Here is a 21,249-nt window from a genome sequence, read left to right on the forward strand (position 1 = left end):
CAGGAAATCACATTGTATGATTTTTAAAGAATTTATTTGTCTAGCACTGCTGAACATAAGTATTTGAACACCTGAGAAAATCAGTGTTAATATTTGAACTACAGGAAACGTTTGACCTCTGTAATTGCAAACAAAGGCTTCTGTACCAAATATTAACACTGATTTTCTCAGGTGTTCAAATACTTATGTTCAGCAGTGCAAGACAGGTCTGAGCTTGTTTTGGGTTATGTTTATAGCTGCCTAGATTTTCAGTGTCCTGTGTTTCTTGAACTTTCAGTCAGTTTTTCCCATTAACATTTTTGTCCTTTCTCTTCCTGTTCTGCATTTGGGTGTTCTCCCTTGCTGAACGTTGACACTATATTCAGTTACCTAATCTATTGTTTAAAAAACTGTAGTCAATACTAGATTTCAAGACTGTGTGAATGGACTGCTAATGTCTTCACTGATTTAAAAAATGTCAATCATGGGTTTGGGATGAATGTGTGGAGAACAGTTTTTAACTTGTTGCACCCTAGTAGAGTAGCACTCACAATCTTGTATGGTTTTATTTAACGATACAATGACAATAAAGGCATTCTATTCTAACTTACCTGAGATTCATAGGGTAGAAAAGCAATGTGGATCTCAGTCAAGGCTTTCATGGCTTTGGAGGCACGGGATTTTGTCAGCAGCCCAAACAAGGAGTCTGGGATTGCTGCAGAAAATCGCAGAAGAACATGGTGAGTGACTGAGATAATTAGTAAATTAGACAAATGTCAATGTCATGTCAATCCTGAATATTATTTTTAAATTAGAGCACCTAATTCAACTGTGTAAAGACAATAAGGTTCTTTTAAGCACACCAATTTTATACAAAGGCCTATTTAATGTTCACAGGCAGCACTACAGTTTATACAGGAGCATAATGTGGATCTGGAGGACTTTGTCAAGTCTGAGGGGGAAAAACTGATGCCACTGGTTACCTTAGTTTAGCCTGCAAGACACAATTTTCACATAAGCCTGCCATATAAAGTGGGGCATGCTGACATACTGAGGTGCATTATGGGAAAAGATCCAGCACCTCCTTGTAGTGTTTAATGCCAAGCCTGCATGTTATTTTTGAAGACTTGTGCATCATGCATCAATATCAGAGGGGTCACATTTGAATGAATGAGAGAAATGTATTTTTGTGTAGAACTAATGTCAAACTGTCATCTGCTGCCAGTATTGGGTTTTCACGGTTTCTGTCTATTCAAGCCCACCACACTTTGGATAGGATCTATTCCCAGGTGTCTTCAGACCAGGCTAACTGTCCTTTGGTCTTTTTTAAGTCTTGTTGGATTCTGGTACTTTTTTTTCTGATCCATTTTAGATGGGGTTTAAAGTATTAGACACATGAATTGATTCAATGATGGCGCAGCCACTCACTCCACCTGTGACGACTTGTTAACAAAGAAAAGCTGAGTTCTATCAGAGAGGGCAGAGAAAAATATATATTTCATATTGCAACAATTTGAATTCTAATTAAGCAGTCTGCCTACAGGGATCAATGTGTTATTTAAACTTGCTATAAGTTACAGTATATAATAGCTTTATTTCACCGAGATAATCAATTGTGGATTTTAAGTATTGTTTAAGCACCCAAGTGCCTCCAAACATGAAACATAATTTGTGTATTTCAAACAATAAAAATGTTCAAAGCGTCTCTAAATAAACTTTAAGTTTGTAAATGTTCCATTTGGAGTTCTTGTTCTTGTTCTTGCTGGTGCGGGATAGGTTTACTCACAGTCAGTGAAGAAGACGTGAGCTGCTCGGTACTTCGGAGCCCGCGGGTCTCTGAAGTCATCAATTAAACCCTCAACGGACTTAGACAGCAGAGAGCAATGTTTTAATTTATGAACTGATGTCAGTATGGACAGAAATGTTAGTGGAAAAAAATAATTTGTCATATAATATCAAATAATATAATATCACCCACCACACAAACTAGCCATAACACCTGCTGGACTTACATTCTGAAAAATGTTCAACTGGCTATAAAGTGACATTTCTCAGAAAACAAAATATTGAAGTGTGGTATAACATGAAGCCAAAGAGACATTGGTGGGAGACTGTGGGAACTGTACCATAACATTCTAAACAGCCTGTGGAGGAGCTGTATCATTACCTCTTCTGAGGGTGTGATCAGATAGATGGCTTCCATGCTGGGTAGAGGCTCACGCTGCTTGGTTATGTCTTCTACAACTGGAGAGCACAGGAAAACTAATCATCAGTATTCATCCATCCAATTTGATTGGACTAGAACTCTCTGACTTAGTGGTGTGACGTGATCTCATGCCACAAGATCCTGTGATATTAAAACATGATATTTTGTCATTGAGGTGAAAGCTGTCGTGCAGTATCAGTACATAACAGAACCAGAGCAGTAGCCAGCAAAGAGACTGACAGTGAAATTAGCACAGAAGATCCCCTGCTACTTTTTAAATGTTCAATTTGTAGAAAGGAGTTCAGTTTGAAAGTCACACACAGCTCAGTGTGTCCCATACAGTGATTTATTTGTGGTGGGCCACCACAATATCAACATTGACTACCACATATTGATTTAAAATAGGCTAAATTTCAGTGTAATGCCATGCATAGTGCATATATTCACTCAGCTCCTCCATGCCTTTCTCTTTCTCTCCATCACACACACAAACACGTGACAACGGACCATCTGTGAACAGCTCCTCCTGTCCGTGCTTGTTTTTTTAATGCAATACTGTCAATCATTGGAGATCCATCTAGTAAGGCAGGCTAATAAGGCTGGCTAAACTAATGTTAGCATACAGTTGTTGCCGAGATCAGCATGCCGTATACACATGTAGCATTGAGTTCATAAACTCTGACGCTGAATGTTTGCTCCCTCAGTCTAGGGTAATATCAAAAAAACACGTGGGAAAGTTGATCAGTTTGGTCATTGTGATTAGAGATCCAACTGATTTGTTTGGAATATTTATTGCTTTTAAACTGTATGAGATCCCGTCTGTCTCTCGAGCCAGTTTAAATGCAGTACTCTAGATTTCTCTAAACACTATTTCCCCAGTCATATATTTCATCACTGAAGATTTCTTTTACAATTGTGTTAAAATATTTTCTGGCCTTGTTCTCATGAACCCAGTATCATGTATCTTCTCATCTCGTGAGCTAAGTGTATTGTCATGCCCCTACTCTGACTTGTAGCTTCTTGAAGCATCACTACCTTCAGATTAGTCAGGGTTTAGGGTTACAGAAAGATCTAGGTTTTAGTTAAAAGTAAATAAACAGGTCTAAAGATACAGTGAACTTTTTCTGTGTTAAAATATTATGAGTGCCTAAACATAACCATATAAAAGTTTGATAAAGCTGTAACACTACAAGTGGTTGTTGTACTGCAAGATCAGATATTCTGGTGAAAAACAAATACACTGTCTGTAAACCTTTTACAGATATGTTCAGTATCAATGTAACGGCAACATTTTAAATATGTGAATTAACAAAATATCTTTGCTTCATCAGTAGAAAATGTAATGTTTCCAAACAAATACAGTACATAAACAATAATGAACATATTTTCTAGAATTCTAGATGTTTATTTAATCTAAAACACTCATAAAATCGCTCATTCTCTATCCTACATACAGTACATCAGCACCATTATTGCTCTAAACTGTTCAATCCAGATGATTTTTCTTTCTTGCTGAAATAACCATGCTGTGTGAACAGTCTGACATTTTATAAAATGCTCTTTTTGCTTCCTTTGTAATAGTAAGATGAAAAAAATTATGACAATTTATACCAAGGTCACAGAGAACTTTCTGTTCTGATTGGCTGCAAAGTGTGGATAAACCTTTTGTAACTGAACTATAAGTGGACTCCTAATGGCATACTTGGATGCAGTGTTTGTGTGTGTTGTGACAGAGGGAGGGGAAGAGGCAGTCTGTGGTGGATGGTCAGCACTATGTGACTGTCTCCACCAGAAAGGCATTTTCACTTTCTCTCCAGGTTTTATATGTCCAATTTGCCTTGTGAGCCTCAGATGTTGCCTAGCAAGAAACATGCTCTGCATACCTTAACAGGATAAATACAGAAGCTGCTCTGGATCTGTCTGAAATAAAATAATGCATGTGTAAAGCTGACCAAGTAACATAATACACCAACAGATTTGTACAAGAGACAAGTTGCTGTTTTATGGAGAGTTACATTATTTAACAAACAACATCATTTTTTTTTCACAAAAGACATGCAAAACATGCATGCATGGTTTAACTTACTGGTGATTCCTTCTGACATGATGTCTGTCATCTTACAGCAGGAGGAAATCATCCTCATACTCAGTCTGTCCACCACCAACACCTGAAACACATTTAGATAGGTTAAGAGATTTTATCTATATTCAGTGCCAATATTCCAGGGGAATAATACCAAAGTTGATCAAAACATTCAAACAGGACTAGTACCTTCCATTTTCCCTTTTCTCTTGCCTTCTTGATGATATTGTTCATTATCTCTATAAAGAAAGAAAAATGAAATTACAGTTCAGTAACTGACCATCCAAATACCATAATGTATAATCATGGCCAAAAATATAGGCACCCCTGCATTTCTGTCAGATAACACATCACTTCTCCAAGAAAACTGTTGGAATCACAAAATCTTTGGTATTCTCATGTTTATTTCTTTTGTTTTGCATTGGAACAACACAAAAAGCAGAGAAAAAAGCCTAATCCGATCCATTCCACACAGAACTACAAAAATGGACTGGACAGAATTATTGACACCATCAACTTAATACTTGGTAGCACACCTTCTGGACAAAATAACTGAAATCAGTCACTTCCTGTAACCATCAGTAAGTTTCTTCCATCTCTGTACTGGAATTCTGGACCAGTCTTCTTTTACCAGCTGCTCCAGGTCTCTTACATTTGAAGGCTTCCTTCTCCCAGCTGCTGGTTTGAGATCTCTCCACAGGTGATTTAGATGGGGACTCATTGCTGGCCACTTCAGAACTCTCCAGCACATTTCTGAAACCATTTCTGGTGCTAAACAAATTAAACTGCCAGTCAATGGCATCAATGCCTTCTTCATCCAGGAACTGCCTACACACTCTGGCCACATGAAGCAATGTCCTATACCAGGAGGAACCCAGGGCCCATTGTACCAGCATAAGGTAAATAGTCTTATACTTGTATAGCACTTTTCTATGATTGCAGCACAGTCAAAGTACTTTCACACTATCTGGCTATTCACCCATTCACACACCCAAGCACTCACACATTGACACAACTGGGGGTCTAGCATCCTTGTTCAAGGACACTTCGACATGTGGGCTGAATGAGCCGGGAATCAAACTACTAATCTTCCAGAGACGAATCACTCTACCTCCTGAGCCACAGCCTGACAGTTTGTTTTGGGGATTTCATCCTGGTACTTCACAGCAGTCAGGGTACCCTTGGCTATGCCATGGAGGTTAGTGGGGCCCTCCAAGAATATGCCTCCCCAGACCATCACTGATTCACTACCAAACTGGTCATGCTCGATGATGTTACAGGCAGCATAACATTCACCACAGTATCTCAGAACCTTCATGCCAGTCTCTGCTCTCATCTGTGAAGAGAACAGGGCACCAATGGTAGACCTGCCAATTCTAGTGTTCTCTGGTGAATGCCAATCGAGCTGCACGGTGCTGGGCTGTGCCCCCTCAAGGAGTCTGTTTCTGACAGTTTGGTCAGAAACACGCACACCACTAGCTGCTGGAGGTCAGTGTAGGACTCTCACAGTGCCCCTCCTGTTCCTTCTTGCACAAAGGAGCAGATACTGGTCCTGCTGCAGGGCTGTTGCCCATATACATCCCTGTCCAGCTCTCCTGGTGTAACGGCCGCTCTCCTGGTATCTCCTCCATGCTCTAGAGACAGTGCTGGGAGACACAGCAAACCTTCTTGTGACTGTAATTATGGATGTGCCATCTTGGAGTAACTGGACGACCTGTGTAAACTGACTGGACTGCAGATAATGCCTCATGCTACCAGTAGTGACAAGGACATGAGCAAAAACACAAAACACAAAGAATCAGTCAAGAAAGATATGGAGAGATCCTTTGTCTGTGGCCAACACAAACACAACAATTCCCCTTTTGGGGGTTGTCTTGCTTTTTCTTCTCCGTTGCACCTGTTATCAATTTAATTTGCACCAAAGCAGGTAAAACAGATTAACAATCACTTGTGCTTCCTAAATGGACAGATTGATATCCCTGAAGTTTAAATAACTTGGTGTTATACTGTGATGATCAAGTGTTCCCTTAATTTGTTGAGCTGTGTACATCCTGTCAGCAGAATTGTAACAGAGATCTCAGTTTATACAAGTGGTCTGATTGCTTTTCTCATACCATTTACAGCAGTGGCATTTTTGAAAACCAACAGATACAAAGTCAGATCTCACTTACAGCACCACCTAGGCTGTAGGTTTGTACTGCACCTGAGCCAGTCCCATTTGCTGAAGAAGTCAATGACATAGTTGGAGACTCTAACAAGCTACTAAGTGAACCGTTTTTAACATAATATGCCATGAAATGAAAGATATGCCTGAGACCTGTGTATGCTGTAAAAATAAATCACCTCAACCCAGCTGAACAAATTCAAGGAAAACCCCTGAATACTGAGCTCTCAGTGTGACATACACTATATTGCAATACAATCAATAATAGAGGGTTGAATTTGTTAGGAAGAGAATTACTTTGGAAGATGAGTCATTTTCTAAGGTGTGAATTGAACTGTTGTTTATATGAGAGAATCCAGTGTTTCACAGCATCCTGTCACTTATTTTGATGAGCAGCATCCCAGTTTTCCTGACTAGAGGGTTTAAGCTAGTGTTCAGTCTGTTAGACTGAACATTAACGGCCCACTGCAATCACTGCCTCTAATCTGTTCCCAATCCTCTTGCCCTATCCACTCCACTGCTATTTCTGGGATGTTTCTGTGTCAGCAGCCATGACGTCACAGGGAAGCAGCATCACTCATACCCCCTCTCTTACACACACATACACACACAGTCATTCTCTGAAAAAGTCAACATGTCCTGTTTCCACAGGGCCATGGTGACATTTCACTTGAAGAGCTGACTTAACATGTCATTAGCACATTACCATGAAACTGGGGCCATATGATAATAGTGAGCCAACTGTGTAGCTAATGACAGTAACTGCAAAATACAGCACATCATGAAACTAGGGATAACTCTTGAAAACCTGTCAGAGATTTCAGTTTATCTGATTTAACACAAAACATTTCCATAAACATATATTTCAAATGCCACAGTCTCTAGTCAGCAAGATCCTGCTGCCCGAGGAGAGCTAGTAATGATGGTAAATGATGCACACATGGTCAGTAGGTCCTGTTTATCCACTTAGTCAACAGGATTACGTGGAAGTGTCATGACAGAATGGGACATCTGTTATCCCTAACCCTGCCAAAAGCACTGCTGTGTCCATGTTGTCTTCAGAATCTACACAACATTCTTTAAAAAATTTTTCAAAGTAATTTAAATTAAAATGAATAACACAAATAAAATAAAATAAATAAACCAATATGTATGCCATCTAGAATATTAGAATATACCATTTAACCAAACCTACACTCATAAAAGCGTGGAAGCCAGTTTCTGCCAGGAAAACACAAAGAATAGATGAAAAGAAGTGCATTTCCACATACGTATTGCAGCTAAGTCAGAATTGTGAGAGACTATATCAAATGTCTTTGTTAATTTTGATTCTGATGAAAATGCTGCAGTGGCAAAACACTGGTCTGTTTGCAGTGTTAAAGGCATCATGACATGGACTGTCGTTTAACATAAGCAGGTACTGAGTTTAGATGGGCAGATATATTTTCACTACACCCCAAATGTCAGCATGGACTGATGTGTTCATACTTGACATTATTAAGGAGTTAAATTAGCTTTCAAAAAGTAATTTACATCCTATATTTTCTTCCTTTAAATATGTTATATTATATACTATGTTATAAGAAATAAGTCAGAAGACTGGAATTTTTGTGAAAGAACTAAACTAAGAAGATTTGTCTGCCAGTAACTGGATACAATCCAGATTAAAATCTTAAACACATCTAGGCACTATGCAATATCAAATTGAAAAGCCATTTGAGTCATAATTCTAGATTCTTAAAGAGGTCAAGCCCAGGATTCTATGTCTACAGTACTACATTCCCTGATGGGTTTTAAGATGCACTCATCACTGTTTTAATTAACATTACATGAATGTAATGTAAGAGACATTACTCATAGTGATGAATCCACAAAGATTTTTCACCAGCCCTGCATTTCTTCTCAGTTCTACAGAAATGTCTGACCTCCTGTGAGCTCAGTGTTTGGGATTGCTGGCCCACAAATGTGCTGTTATGCTTCAGTATCGGCACTCACATCAACCTGGTTTCCAGCAGCAGCAGCTCTGCTAAGCTCCCTGTCCACTATCTACCCAGCACCAGACAGCAGAAAGACACAGTTAGAGACTAGCTGGTGAATATAGTGGAGCAATAAGCAGCTAAACACCCACATATTTCCATTAGGAGAGAGCTAAAAAGAAGAATATTGGATGTAGAGTTGTCAATCGGTATTTATATTTAATTATTTATATTCTTTTAGGTTTTTAAACTTACTGTAGCTGTTGTATAATTTATGCACAGAAGGATTGCATTTTAAATTTCATTGTACAATGTAAAATGACAAATAAAGCTATTCTATTTGCTGGCAGAAACATAACCCCCACCCTTGGCAGAGGTAATAGAGCCTGATGTACAAAGTTGCATTACAATTGTTTCCTTTTAACTAACTGCTCTTTTGTATATAAATGCTCAACTATGTCCCCCAGCTAGTATAAAACTGTTTGGTTCAGGTCCGGTAGTGTACAGTGGGTCTGTCAGAAACTTTGCACTGAACACATCTGCCTGCTGCTGTGGTTTAAAACAAGGCTGATGAAAGTCACATGACTGAACCAAAACAGTTCTGCTGCTGTGTGAGAAGAGTTGCATGAAGTGTGACCAACCCATAAAACATATTACCAAATCTGTAGTTGTTTGATTTTATGTAAATACAAAAATATTCCTCTTGCATCTTTGAATTCCAGTTATTTTCCATTAGGGCATCTGAATACCAACTAAGGCAAGGTGGGCAACATCCACTTGGCCCCAGGCACTCACGGGCATCTAACTCCCTGTATTCACTGTGTGTTTCAGAATCAGAATCAGCTTTATTGGTCAGGTGTGTCGGACACACGAGGAATTTGACTCTGGTACATCGGCTCTCAATGTGCATGTACATATCCCCATGCACGGGGCAAGTAAACAGTAAACCAGCATAAGGCTGTGTAATATAACAAAATAATCAGTATTAACAAGCAACAAACAGTGTAAACAATGCAAAATAAGCAGTATAGACAGGCAGTAAACAATGCAGACAGACAAAGGAATGTTAATTGAAATGAGATAAATAGGAATAAAACTAGAGTACTTAAAACTAGAGACCTGTATGAATCTGTATAATCTGTACGAGGTATATTTACAGGTATTGCACTGAAGATTATTGTCCAATCATACTGTCATAGGTCAAGTGTTCATCAGAGTCACGGCCTGGGGGAAGAAACTGTCCTTGTGCCTGGTTGTCTTGGTGCACAGCGACCTGTAACGCCATCCAGAGGGGAGGAGTTCAAACAGATTGTGTCCAGGGTGTGAGGGGTCAGCAGTGATCCTCTCTGTCCTCCTTTTAACCCATGAGGTGTACAGGTCCTCCATGGAGGGCAGGCTCACACCAATGACCTTTTCTGCAGTCCTGACTGTCCGCTGAAGTCTGTACTTGTCCTGTTTGGTTGCTGAGCCAAACCAGACAGTGATGGAGGTGCAGAGAACAGACTCGATGATTCCTCTGTAGAACTGTATCAGCAGCTCCTGGGGCAGGTTGAACTTCCTGAGCTGGTGCAGGAAGTACATCCTCTGCTGTGCCTTCTTGGTGATGGTCCTGATGTTGGAAGTCCACTTCAGGTCCTGGGAGATAGTGGAGCCCAGGAACTTGTAAGACTTTACTGCTAATACAGTGCTGTCAAGTATGGTGAGGGGGGGTTTTCTGAAGTCCACTGTCATCTCCACTGTTTTGAGCGTGTTCAGCTCCAGGTTGTTGCGGCTACACCACAGGCCCAGCTGCTCAACCAGCTGTTTGTTGGTAATTTAATTGATTGTAAATTAGTTTGGGAACATGCACAGCTATAAATCAAGATAAATGAATCCTGCATTGTTACCTGTTGAGGGCCCCAGTGTCAAAATTCATATGATGCATATTCATAACTATATTTGTTTAACCAAATTACCACACACAGGGCACATTGGAGGCCCACTGCCTATTTTTGCCTCAGATTTGCAACTGGCAGGTTAACCTGGCCATGGACCTGAAATTATACTCCAATACTGCAAAACTTAGGAAAACCCCTGGCAAACCTTTATCTTATCTTATTATCTAATCTTATTAACGTGAAACGGGTTATTTATGCAGTTAATCTGCCTCACTTTCATTACTGTATATCTCTGCATTAGCCACAGCTAAGTGAGTCCTTATTCCCTTAACATGCATCTAGGAAATGAATAAATAGCTAAGTGACTATTTAACATGTTTGTTGGAGATCTGATGACTGCTCTAGATGTTGTTATCATTGCAGAAGTATTAAATCCCAAAATTACTTCTTTCATTTATTCAAAAATATGTGTATAACCGGCAAGTAAATGTGTCCTCTATGTTGATGTTTACTGAGATTTCAGTGAGATTCATGTGACAGTCTGCATCAAGCAGTAAAGCTTCACCCAACAAATATCGCAGATAATAAGACAAATCCCATATACTGTTCATCACTTTATACACACTTTATTTTCAAAAGAGAGTAATAAAGTGCTGCACCCGTCAAACTGAGGCGTCAAAACAAGATTTATGACCTTTTGACTCCACCCTCTTTTCACACGCTGTCCCCTAATTACCTTCTTCAAAGAACTTTGCACATAGGTATTATGTTTCTACTTAAAAACAATTTATTATAGGTTTTAGAACAGTATTAAAGGGTTTTATTTGGGTTTCCCAGGTGGAATAGACCAGAGTTATTCCATCAAAGGGATTTTATTACATTAGGACTGAGCAGCAGTACACAAACATAGTTTGTTGCTGTCTAAATATTTTTTCAGGTGCAAGGATTAATGTATGTCTCTAAATTAAATATGAAGTAATTCACAGGGTTTAAGGGTTAGTGTCAGGGTTTAGTTTCAAGGAGGTTTACCCCCTTTAGTTTTGTTAGATCCATCCGTTATCTTATTCTAACGAATGTTTCGCTCTCTAAATTAAATAAATTTAGGAAAAGTAAGTTTCTCAACCCTTCTGTAATGTAGTTCTCTTAATATTGTTTAGTGTAATTCTCTTTTTTCAGAATTATTGTAATCAAATAAATATTACATTAATATTGTAAATAATTCTAAATCTTTAAGGCAGGGGAAAAGTGATTGTTTCACCCCATATAAAAACCAAAATTAATTTGAATAAGACAAGCATAATGTTCTAAACTAAAACACACATCAGGCATACTCTAAATTCCTTTCTCATTTTAGAAATCCTCTTTTTTTAACTGGTATGCAGAGTTTAACAGAACACTTACCAGCACATCCTTCAAAGTAGCCAAATTAAATCCATCAGATAACATGGGCCCAAATAAAAATCTTTTTGACCAGTTTGTTGCTATGATCATTTATTATCTAGGGCTGCAAAAAAAAATCGAATCAAAATCAAATAAGTAACAAATTATTAAGCATTTATTAATTATTGGGCTTCATTAATATACAAATTATTATAGAATAGAAGGGATGATCACCAAGCTATGGAATTTTTCACAACCATGTGTTCTTATTGGTGTCTTTTAAAAAGTGTCTGTAAATTAACAATTAGTAAAGCCATTAGTTACAGTACAATTTATTAACCCCTTTGTAAAAAACTGTTTTACTAGAAGAGGCACCATTTAACCTCGCACTGAAACTAAAAGGGGGTCTTGGGAAATGGGGGAATAGGAAGACTTTACTCTAAGTGCCCTATATTCGTTAGTTATTAGCAGTATATAAATAGTAAATAAGTTCTTTATAGAATGCTATAAGTAGCTATAGGGACATCTAGGATGTTTATTAACAATCAATTATAGTTTCAGTTATTATTAACTGTGTTTTATAAAATGACGATCTTGTCATGGAGCAGCCTTTGCGCCCGTGCTGTCCACATGGAGGTACAGTTGTTTAAGTTGGACATGCTTACAACTACATTATAATGTATTAGACACCATTTGTTATGTGTTACTAAATGTGCTTAGAAATGTTATATATTACCTAAAATAAAAATCCCAGGTGAAGCTGTATTTTGTTTCAGTGTGCGCGTCATCAACTTTATGGTGAGCGCGCTCCACAGCTTTAACGCGTGTATCTCTATGTTCGATCAAGTTTAATAATGGGTCTCTGTCTAAAGATGCTGATATACAACTGACAGAAACACTTGTTAAATTGTAACTGAGACTTTCAGAGTGGCATCTCCATGAAGCATCTCTCTTCTTCCTCTGAGAATGATGCCAAACTATTTAATCCTTGCAGCAAAGATTAGCGAGACAGGATTTGCACTAAAGCAGGACTCCGCGCTCTTACACTCCAGACAGACGCAAACAATAGCTCAATAAACATAGAAACGTCGATCACAGAACAGCGCCAAAACCTTTATCTTTATACCGCTCATCACTCTGAAAATAAAAACTGGAGAAAATACACTTTGGCGTCCAGCGTGGCTCAGATGCGTCTGTGCGTATTTTGCGCATCAAACGTTCCAGCATTTAAAATTTGTGACCGGGAGCTGCATCGTTCCGTATCACTATCAATAATCAGAAAATAATGCAGAGTTCATATCTCACACCCTACTTATAATGCTTTGGAATGAGAATCATTAAATCACCTGTAAATGTGTCAACATGTTAGTATTATAAAAGTAAAACAAAAATCAAATTCTTACTCTCTCCGACAATAGCTTTTAGTCCAAGTGGTGCCATGACGAGCCCTCTACTGTGGGTCCACCTCTCCACAAAAAAAAAAACTGAGCGGTGACAAAACTACTGTGAAGCACAGGAGAAGTAGCAGCACACATCCGTTTCAAGTAAATCCAAAATAAAAGCCTTCTGCAGGGGAGGGGGTCTTCTTAACTGAGCATCTACTCAGGTGATTATGTTTTCCAACTTCATACGTCTATATAAATGGGCAAGTCTCTAGAAATCGAATCACACATGTAAATTTGACAATGTGAACAGAAAAAATATTATATTGTACTTACATCTAAAATAAAATAATCGGATTTGAATGTATGTACTACTTTTACTATATAAAAATGCATTTAGATTAACTGGAAATTTTACTTTGAAGAACCAGAATATAGACAGCTTTTCGTGAGTACTGTTTGCATTGTTTGTGATAAGCTGATTGATTTCATGTATCAAGATCTCCTACTGTATGTCTTGACACCATGTTGAGTCAAGCTAAAAAAAATCATGTGTAACAGTTACTTCACAGTCAAATTCAAGTCCCCAATCTTTAAAGCAGATTTTTTTTTTAACAGCACTCAGTGGAGATCTAATTCTGCTGCTGAATGCCAGCAGGCATACATTCAACACACTAGTGTTAATATGCTTTTATTTTGAAGACAGCATGAAATAAACTGCTGTTTCATTCTGACTTGCTGGGCCAGCAGGATGTCAAAGACCAATATACTGAAGTAAAATAAAAACGAAGAAGCAGACATAAGATTAAATGAATACTTAATTTAAAACAAAATTATATTGTAGCCTGATTACATGTATACTTATGTTCTATGGTGCAGCTGATGGATAATGGTTTGATGTTTCCTATAACTCTACTGCAGAGTGAGGGTTAGGAATGCATGAAGAAGAGAGGTAGGGCAGAGATTTTAAAAACTACTCCCTGGTGTCTACAGATATAAGACCAAACCTGTGGCAGTAGCCTATAAGGTAGGAGCACACTTCATACAGTTCTAGAAAAACGGTGACTGTTGGTGTTGCTGTCCATGAGAGGGCAGCAAAGGAGAAGTAAACAGAACATCAGCTCTTCAATGATGAGGGAATAAAGGACAAGAGTTCCACGTCTGTTGAAAGAAAAGCATCATCACAGACTTGTGTTCGCTGTGTTTCTCTAAGCCATGTGTTGGTTCAGTGATCATGTCTCTTTCATACTTTAGAAATATGCATATTTTTAAAAATGACTGTGTAAATGAGAAACCCAGCCTCTTTCATTTCAATCCTCGGGTTAAAGTTAATTCTAACCAGACAGCTGTGAGCATTACAAGCAACACAGAAACTCCCACTGAGACACAGTGGCACTGGCCAGGGCTCACTCTGTGGCTCACATACACCTGCAGCCAGCAAAAACTCCACCTCCACCATAGTGATTTGTTACAGGTCACCTCCATAAATGCATTATGGTCCAAACTACTACTTGAAATCATGATAAACAGCAAGTGATGCTTTCTTTGGCCTCTGGTCATTTCTGTATTGTGACCTTTCCTGTAGATTTTAGCTTTTTCCTGATGATCTTAAAAGCACCACAACTTCAGAAGCAAATCAAAACTGTGCTACTGATGGCTTTGGTCTACTGCACTGTAGCTGTAGGCCTATACTTCTTCAACCAATTTAAATGTCAGTAACCCTCCTGCACTCATGCAATTTTTTTGTGGTTTACACTTTTAATAATTCCTTTTCTCGTCATTTCATCTGTTGACCTTTTGACCTCATGCACATCACATTCACACTGACCATGCATGAGCAAACACAGATTAGGACAAGAAGCTTTTGTTTAATATATCATCCTCATACTTTAAAAAGAAATATTATTTATAAAAAAAATTTGCAGACATGCTCCTTGTAGTCAGCACCATTTGCCATCATACATATAGTGCTGTATTGTGTGCCTTGTAGTTTTGATTGTTTTCTCAATAGCACCATATTGTTAAGAACATGTCTGGATTAACCTAATAGCAGGCATAATGTAATATGAAGTGGCACAAACTAGGTTGCAAAATAAGAGTGGCATCTCTTAATTTGTGGAATGCTGGGGTTTGGTTTCCTTGCTTTACTTAAATAATAATTTTATTTAAGTGGTCTCTGTTTTGTGTTTCACACTGACCCTGATGAAGGCCACAAGCTGAAACATGATGGTTCAACAGCAAAGTTGTTTTCTACACACCAAGTGCCACTGGAGTGTTTATCCCTCAGTATTGACTTTCCTTCTCCGTGCACCTTGACGGTGGGTGAAGTTGTGCCAGAAATCTTTTGGTGTGACTCACGGCCTCAGTACTGCTGAAAGCCTGCCTACAGCACTGGTGAAAAGCAGGGCCATGCACAGACATTTTGGAGGACAGGTGCTCAAACTAAAAATGGGCACCCCTCTCACTGACAGTTTATTTATTTACAATTTATATAGTTACCTACAGCACCACATATTGTATTTTATTTATGTATTTATTTACAGGCACTCCAACAGATGTGTTAATACTCAGCAGAAATTTAGGAAATTATCAATTCACTCAGAGATGCTGCTCATGCTGTTGTTATTTGGCAATGTTTAATAATATTTAAAGTAAATACATGATATACTGTAGCTTACTGCATGCACTGAAATGTTGACCTAACTTCAATAAGTTTAGATGAGCTATAATACTGACAAAATATACAGCTAAAGCAGCTTTACTGTATGCCTGTGATTTAGACTCACTAAACCACTTTGTGCAGCTCAAATAAATAGCAAGCTTATGATGAGAAATGAGGCAAAATATTAACATGTAACTACAACGTAACATTCCATTTCCAGGTCCAAACTGCCCCAGACCCAAATGGCGGATTGAATTAATTTAAGAATATTATGACATATAACATATGTGTGAGAAAATTATTGAAATGTTTAAAAACAATGTTCCTCAAAGAAAGATAGGAAGGGATTTGGATATGTCACCTTCTGTGGTGCAGAACATAATTAAAAAGTTCAAGTTATCTGGAGGGATTTCAGTGCATAAAGGGCACAAACCTAAGCTGGATGACCGTGCTCTCTGATCCCTCAGACGTCATTGCATCAAGAATCATCACTCTTCTATAAGCGATATAACCACATGGGCTCAGGATGACTTTGGCACATCTGTGTCAGGCAGTACAATACGTAGTTACATCCATGAATGCTGCTTACAACTGTACTGTGTCAAAGGAAGCCCTGTGTCAACAGTGTCCAGAAGCGCAGTCGACTGATCTGGGATGGACCATCATACACATCACACATTGGAAACGCATACTGTGGTCAGACCAATCACTATTTCAGGGCTTTTTTGGAAGGAATGGATGCCATGTGGTCCAAACCAAAGATGAAAAGAACCATCCAGACTGTTACCAGCAATAAGTCCAAAAGCCAGGGTCTGTCATGGTCTGGGGTTGTGTCAGTGCCCTTTGGCAAGGGTCACTTCCACTTCTGGTGGAAAATACACAGAGATGTTGGAGCAACACATGTTGTCTTCAAGATGACATCTTTTTCAGGGACATCCATGCATATTTCAACAAGACAACACAAAACCTCATAGTGCACATGTTAATCCCAACTTTTTCTGGTTTGGGGTTGTATATTCAGAACAACAGTACAGTGTGTATAAGTATCACCTGGACCATTTGCATCTGACAGTAAATCATCTTTTCTTTTGACTGACTAGAACAGAACTACATTTTTTGGCCAGAGAGGTGGTCAGCAATGGGACAGACACGCAAACAATGACAAAGGCTTCTGTTGCACCACAGTGAATAATTCAAACTAACAGGACACTCTGATTGCACACTTTTATTGCAGTTATTTATATGGGGTTTTCAGAGCTCTACATTATAATAAAAATTATTTGTAATAATAATTATGCAATATCTCAAACAAGAAGTGCCAGCTGATTCATATTAGAGCTGCAAAAATCGTCAATTTATTGAATAAACTGTTGTCAGAAGGTTGTACTAGGTAGTACAAACACAATCAAACATCATTCTATAGTCCCATCACATTAAGACTTATGTGAAATGTTACATAAATATCAATCACTGTCACACTGCACCTCACCTACACCTACACTAATACAGTACATTAATAATTAGCGGTACCAAAAGCTTTAAAATCTGGGACTTCTGGGCCACGTATTTATTTATTGTTTTACTGTGATATATTGCACACTATGAAAAGGTTGCTGGTGGCTTCCATTTTCCCCACATACCTTGAACGCAACGCCCGGGGTGGGAGTTCCTCTCCTACTTTGAAGGAGGGTGTGTCTCTTAGCCGTCAGCTTTTTCTTCCCTTTACCTCCTTGTCCTGTTTTCCACAGAGCGTCTCTTCTCTACACTTCAGTCACCTCAGGTTATATTGGAGAGAACCCGAGGGCTTCTGCTGGGCTCTACAGTTTTCTTGACGTTATTTTTCCCCCGTATGTTTTAAAGACTAGTTGTAGACTTGCTGTGGAGTCAGTCTGGGACTTCTGAGTTTCACCCACCATGGGGGACGTCATTTCCAGTCACCTGGATGAAGCCAAGCGGGAGATTATCACAGGTGAGGGCCGTTCAGTGGAATTTGTTTGGCGCGTGCCATTTAAGCATTTTGGTGCACGTGCGTTTTAAGTCAGCAGTTCCTCGCGCTAAGAATATAAGTGAAATGACTGATATTCGCTATAACAGGATTATGTTGTGACGGGCACTAACTGCTTCATCCAGACTGAATCAGTGGGCTAATCATCAGGTCTATAAAAGCACAACTTCCAACAGCCCAAGGTTAATATCTTTGTCTGACCAACAGTTCAGAACCCAGAGATATTCAAGTTATTGTTGCATAAGTTATAGAAAAGCAGAAAATTGTCACCGTAGCTGAACTAAAGAATCTTGAAATGACTAATATAAAAATAGTTGTCAGTCAATTTTTTTGGGAGCAACTTCTGTTCATATTAAAATAGCTGCAGATATTAGATGATTAAAAAAAAAAAAACTGGTCTGTATATCAGACAGTCAGTTCAGCTCTACTGGGCTTTAATACTTAATTCAGGTCAAGTTTCAGTGCAAGTGGACTCTGAGGAACAGAGCAAATAGCTGTCCGGTACAGTGCATTGATTTCTAGGGAATACGGTAGAGCTGCACCCACCAGCCCCACCCTGGCTTTTGACTTTTGTCAGCTATTAACCCAGGCTAACTTCACTCTCATAGCTGTTAGGACTTTGATCTCACTGTATATCACAGATTCTTTATAAACGTATGTGTGTATTATTAACAAGGCTTATCCGTTTGATCTTTCTAACCTGAGCTGTTGAACTGAGATGTATTAATAGACAAAGGGGAAATGAGTGTGACTGCTTAGCAGAGATACTGACTTAGTGTTTTTCACCCATTCACTACATGTTCTATTAAAGTAAGACTAGAGTAGGAATAGAAGCCTACAAAGTTGGAGGTTGCACACTCAAACAAGCACCTGGCCTTGTTATTTTGCCTGCTGGGACTTGTTCACTTTTAAGTGAAGTCAGATCTTGAGCAGAGTTGACTGTTGCAGATACAGTAGAGCGTGTGCAGGCGAGAACATGTAAGCAGCAGTCGTCCAGGCTCTGTGAACCTCTTGTCATTTTGGCTCCTTACTATTGAGTGCAGAACTAATGAGGTAAAAGCTGCTTGAATTTATTATAAGTTTGGCTATGATCAGCTGGTATTTCCAAAATTTAAATGGAAGCCTGGACATTTAAATGAGTTTTCTTAGGCTCAATTTTAAGATTTTGTATCAATTGAAGTTTTTTGATAATGATGCTGACATGATCTATAATGATGCAATATTTGATCCAGACTCAAATATCTCAAATGCTGGGTGGATGGCCATGAAATGACGTGCAGAGATACAAGGAACCTAGAGGTTTAGGTATTAGGGTTAGTGCTTATGTATTTTCTGCACAATTCTGAATTTGGACATTTTCAAATGTTATAAACCAAGCGTCATCCTTTTTTTTTTCTGTAATGCCTTGAGTGGCTGATTCAGAGGGAGGCACACACGATGAGGAATCTGAGGAATGCACGAAAAAGTGTATGCGCCTCTGTGAGTGGATGGAAACCTCCTCCAGGCCTTGAGCTGCATAGCTAGCGCCACACAGTCTGTAGCCAAGACAAGCCCAGTGCCTGACTGGCTTTAAGAGAAGTGCTTGGATTTATCATCAAAGCCATGCCCACACACATTCACACATTTTGTTAATTCTTGATGCTCCAAGAACCAGTGTGCAACAGATCAAATTGGAAAAAACACATTTTATTGACATTGCTTCCTATCAAATTTGAGGTAATCATGTTTATAGATAGCTTCATCATTGTGTCGTTGTATTTAGGTGATGATTTATGAGCAGCTGTTCTAAACTCACTGTTAAAGCTTAGCCTTGTTTGCTGATAAGAATAACTGTAAGTCCCAGAGCAGAGTTATCTTTCACCAGCTAGCAGCATGTTCAACTTCCCTCGTAACCTCCCACAAGTTCAAGTCTACAGGGAGTTGTGGGGGTGGGTAGAGTGTGGAAATGATCAGTGTCACATGGCTAATGTCTCATTTCCTCTTTGGGAACTGGCATGACTGCACGTGTGTGTCAGGCTTTTGTGTGTATATGTGGAGAAGTTGGTCAGAGTACTTCATTGAAAACTGCTATTGAAAATATCACCCAGTCAGTGTCATGATGCAGTTTGATGCAAAGGTTTTATAGTAATGCTGGTTATGAGGGAACATCTCATGTTGGATCAGACTCTCAAAATATGTGCATCAGTGTTAAATTGTTATGTAGTTCTTAATGAGATTTTCAGTGTTTGTGTTGTATATTTAAGTAAGCTTTAAATATTTGTATTCTTCTGAATGTTTTGATAAGAAATTTGTCAGAAATATGCCAGCTATGGAAATTGAATAACGGCTCATTATCCCATTAACAACAATTTTTCCAACAGAAATAAAATCACTAGCTGCTGGTATATTGGTAAGAGCTGTAAGGTTTATGCCATCTCCCAAAAGGAACAAACAGCATTGCATGGGCCTATGTTCACCAATTATAATCAGGGTTTCTCAGTATTTCCTAATGGAGGTCACAAAAACAAGAATACCATTCACAAATTGGTATTGCCTTATGTAGTCGTACACAGAGCAGTGCTATCTTGGTGAGTGGGCGGGGTGCCAGGAAACGGGAAATAATTACATGGACTGTTTTGTTTGTTTGTTTGTTTTTGTTTTTTTTGTTTGTTTGTTTTTTTATCCTGGCTCTGTTAAAGCATCAGGCTTTGGAGGGAGTGTTAGGTAGTCAACAGACTGACTCTTAGACCTGGTGAAGTGTGGCACTGTCACCTGCTCAGCATAGAGACACTTGTTTTCATTAGCGACGTCAATGATTCATTGATTAATTTTCGTTACTAATAGTTAAAAAAAAATCTACTAACCAACACTGCTGAAGAAGAGGGTATGGGGTGTAATTGTCAAAACTTTTAATTTGCTGCAGTACCAGGCTTTGCCAATAGCTAATGGCTAAGTCAGAGCTACAGGGCTGCTTTGACTGCACAGCCTGGAGTGTATTTGAGGCTGCGACTACAGACCTGGATGAACTCACTGACGCTGTCACATCTTATATCAGCTTTTGTGAGGATGTGTGCATGCCCAAAAAGTCTTTATGCACATAAAACAACAACAACAAGCCCTGGTTTACAGCCAGACTCAAGCAGCTTTGTCATGCCAAAGAGGAGGCTTACAGAAGTGGGGACAGGACTCTGTACAGCCAGGCCAGGAACACACTGACAAAGGAGATCAGAGCAGCAAAGAGGAGCTACTCTGAAAAGCTGAAAGCCCAGGTTTCAGCCAAGGACCCCTTGTCTGTGTAGAGAAGCCTGAAAAGCATCACTGGCTATAGGAAACCATCCCTCCCTGCTGTGGAGGACCGTCAACTAGCAGATGACCTGAATGTGTTCTACTGCAGGTTTAACAAACAACATTCACCCTCCCCACCTCAGACCCAGCAGCTGCTCCCCTGACAATCACCATCCTATCTTCCTTCCCTCCAGCCCCCCACCTCTAACGATCTGTGGAAAAAGATGTGGCCTCTTTTTAAAAAAACAAAGGATCAGAAAGGCACCAGGCC

General features: G+C 39.1%; 2 protein-coding genes across 4 annotated transcripts in view; one reads left to right on the top strand and one right to left on the bottom strand.

Moving 5' to 3' along the window:
• Positions 1–17,431, bottom strand: part of stxbp1b (syntaxin binding protein 1b) — a 30,444-nt gene extending 13,013 nt beyond the window's left edge. For 2 of the 3 annotated variants that reach the window (XR_002274871.1, XM_020599231.1), the window contains exons 1-6: positions 13,069–13,118; positions 4,458–4,507; positions 4,272–4,353; positions 2,147–2,223; positions 1,766–1,844; positions 591–694 (exon numbers count right to left, since the gene is read on the bottom strand). Coding sequence is in view for 2 of the 3 variants with exons in the window: in XM_020599231.1 (XP_020454887.1) it covers positions 591–694; positions 1,766–1,844; positions 2,147–2,223; positions 4,272–4,353; positions 4,458–4,507; positions 13,069–13,105 (429 nt within the window). In the remaining variant the exon portion in view is untranslated. Of the gene's footprint in view, positions 1–590; positions 695–1,765; positions 1,845–2,146; positions 2,224–4,271; positions 4,354–4,457; positions 4,508–13,068; positions 13,119–17,349 lie in introns of those variants that run through there. The other variant, XM_020599232.1, reaches the window with a different exon arrangement.
• The window catches only part of niban2b (niban apoptosis regulator 2b), a 32,482-nt gene continuing 28,659 nt past the window's right edge, over positions 17,427–21,249 (top strand). The window contains exon 1 of the mRNA XM_020599230.1: positions 17,427–17,678. Within this exon, the coding sequence (XP_020454886.1) occupies positions 17,624–17,678 (55 nt within the window). The 5' untranslated portion in view covers positions 17,427–17,623. The remainder of the gene's footprint in view (positions 17,679–21,249) is intronic.

This window comes from Monopterus albus, unplaced genomic scaffold (assembly GCF_001952655.1).
Source record: "Monopterus albus unplaced genomic scaffold, M_albus_1.0 scaffold40.1, whole genome shotgun sequence".
Taxonomy (NCBI): Eukaryota; Metazoa; Chordata; class Actinopteri; order Synbranchiformes; family Synbranchidae; genus Monopterus; species Monopterus albus.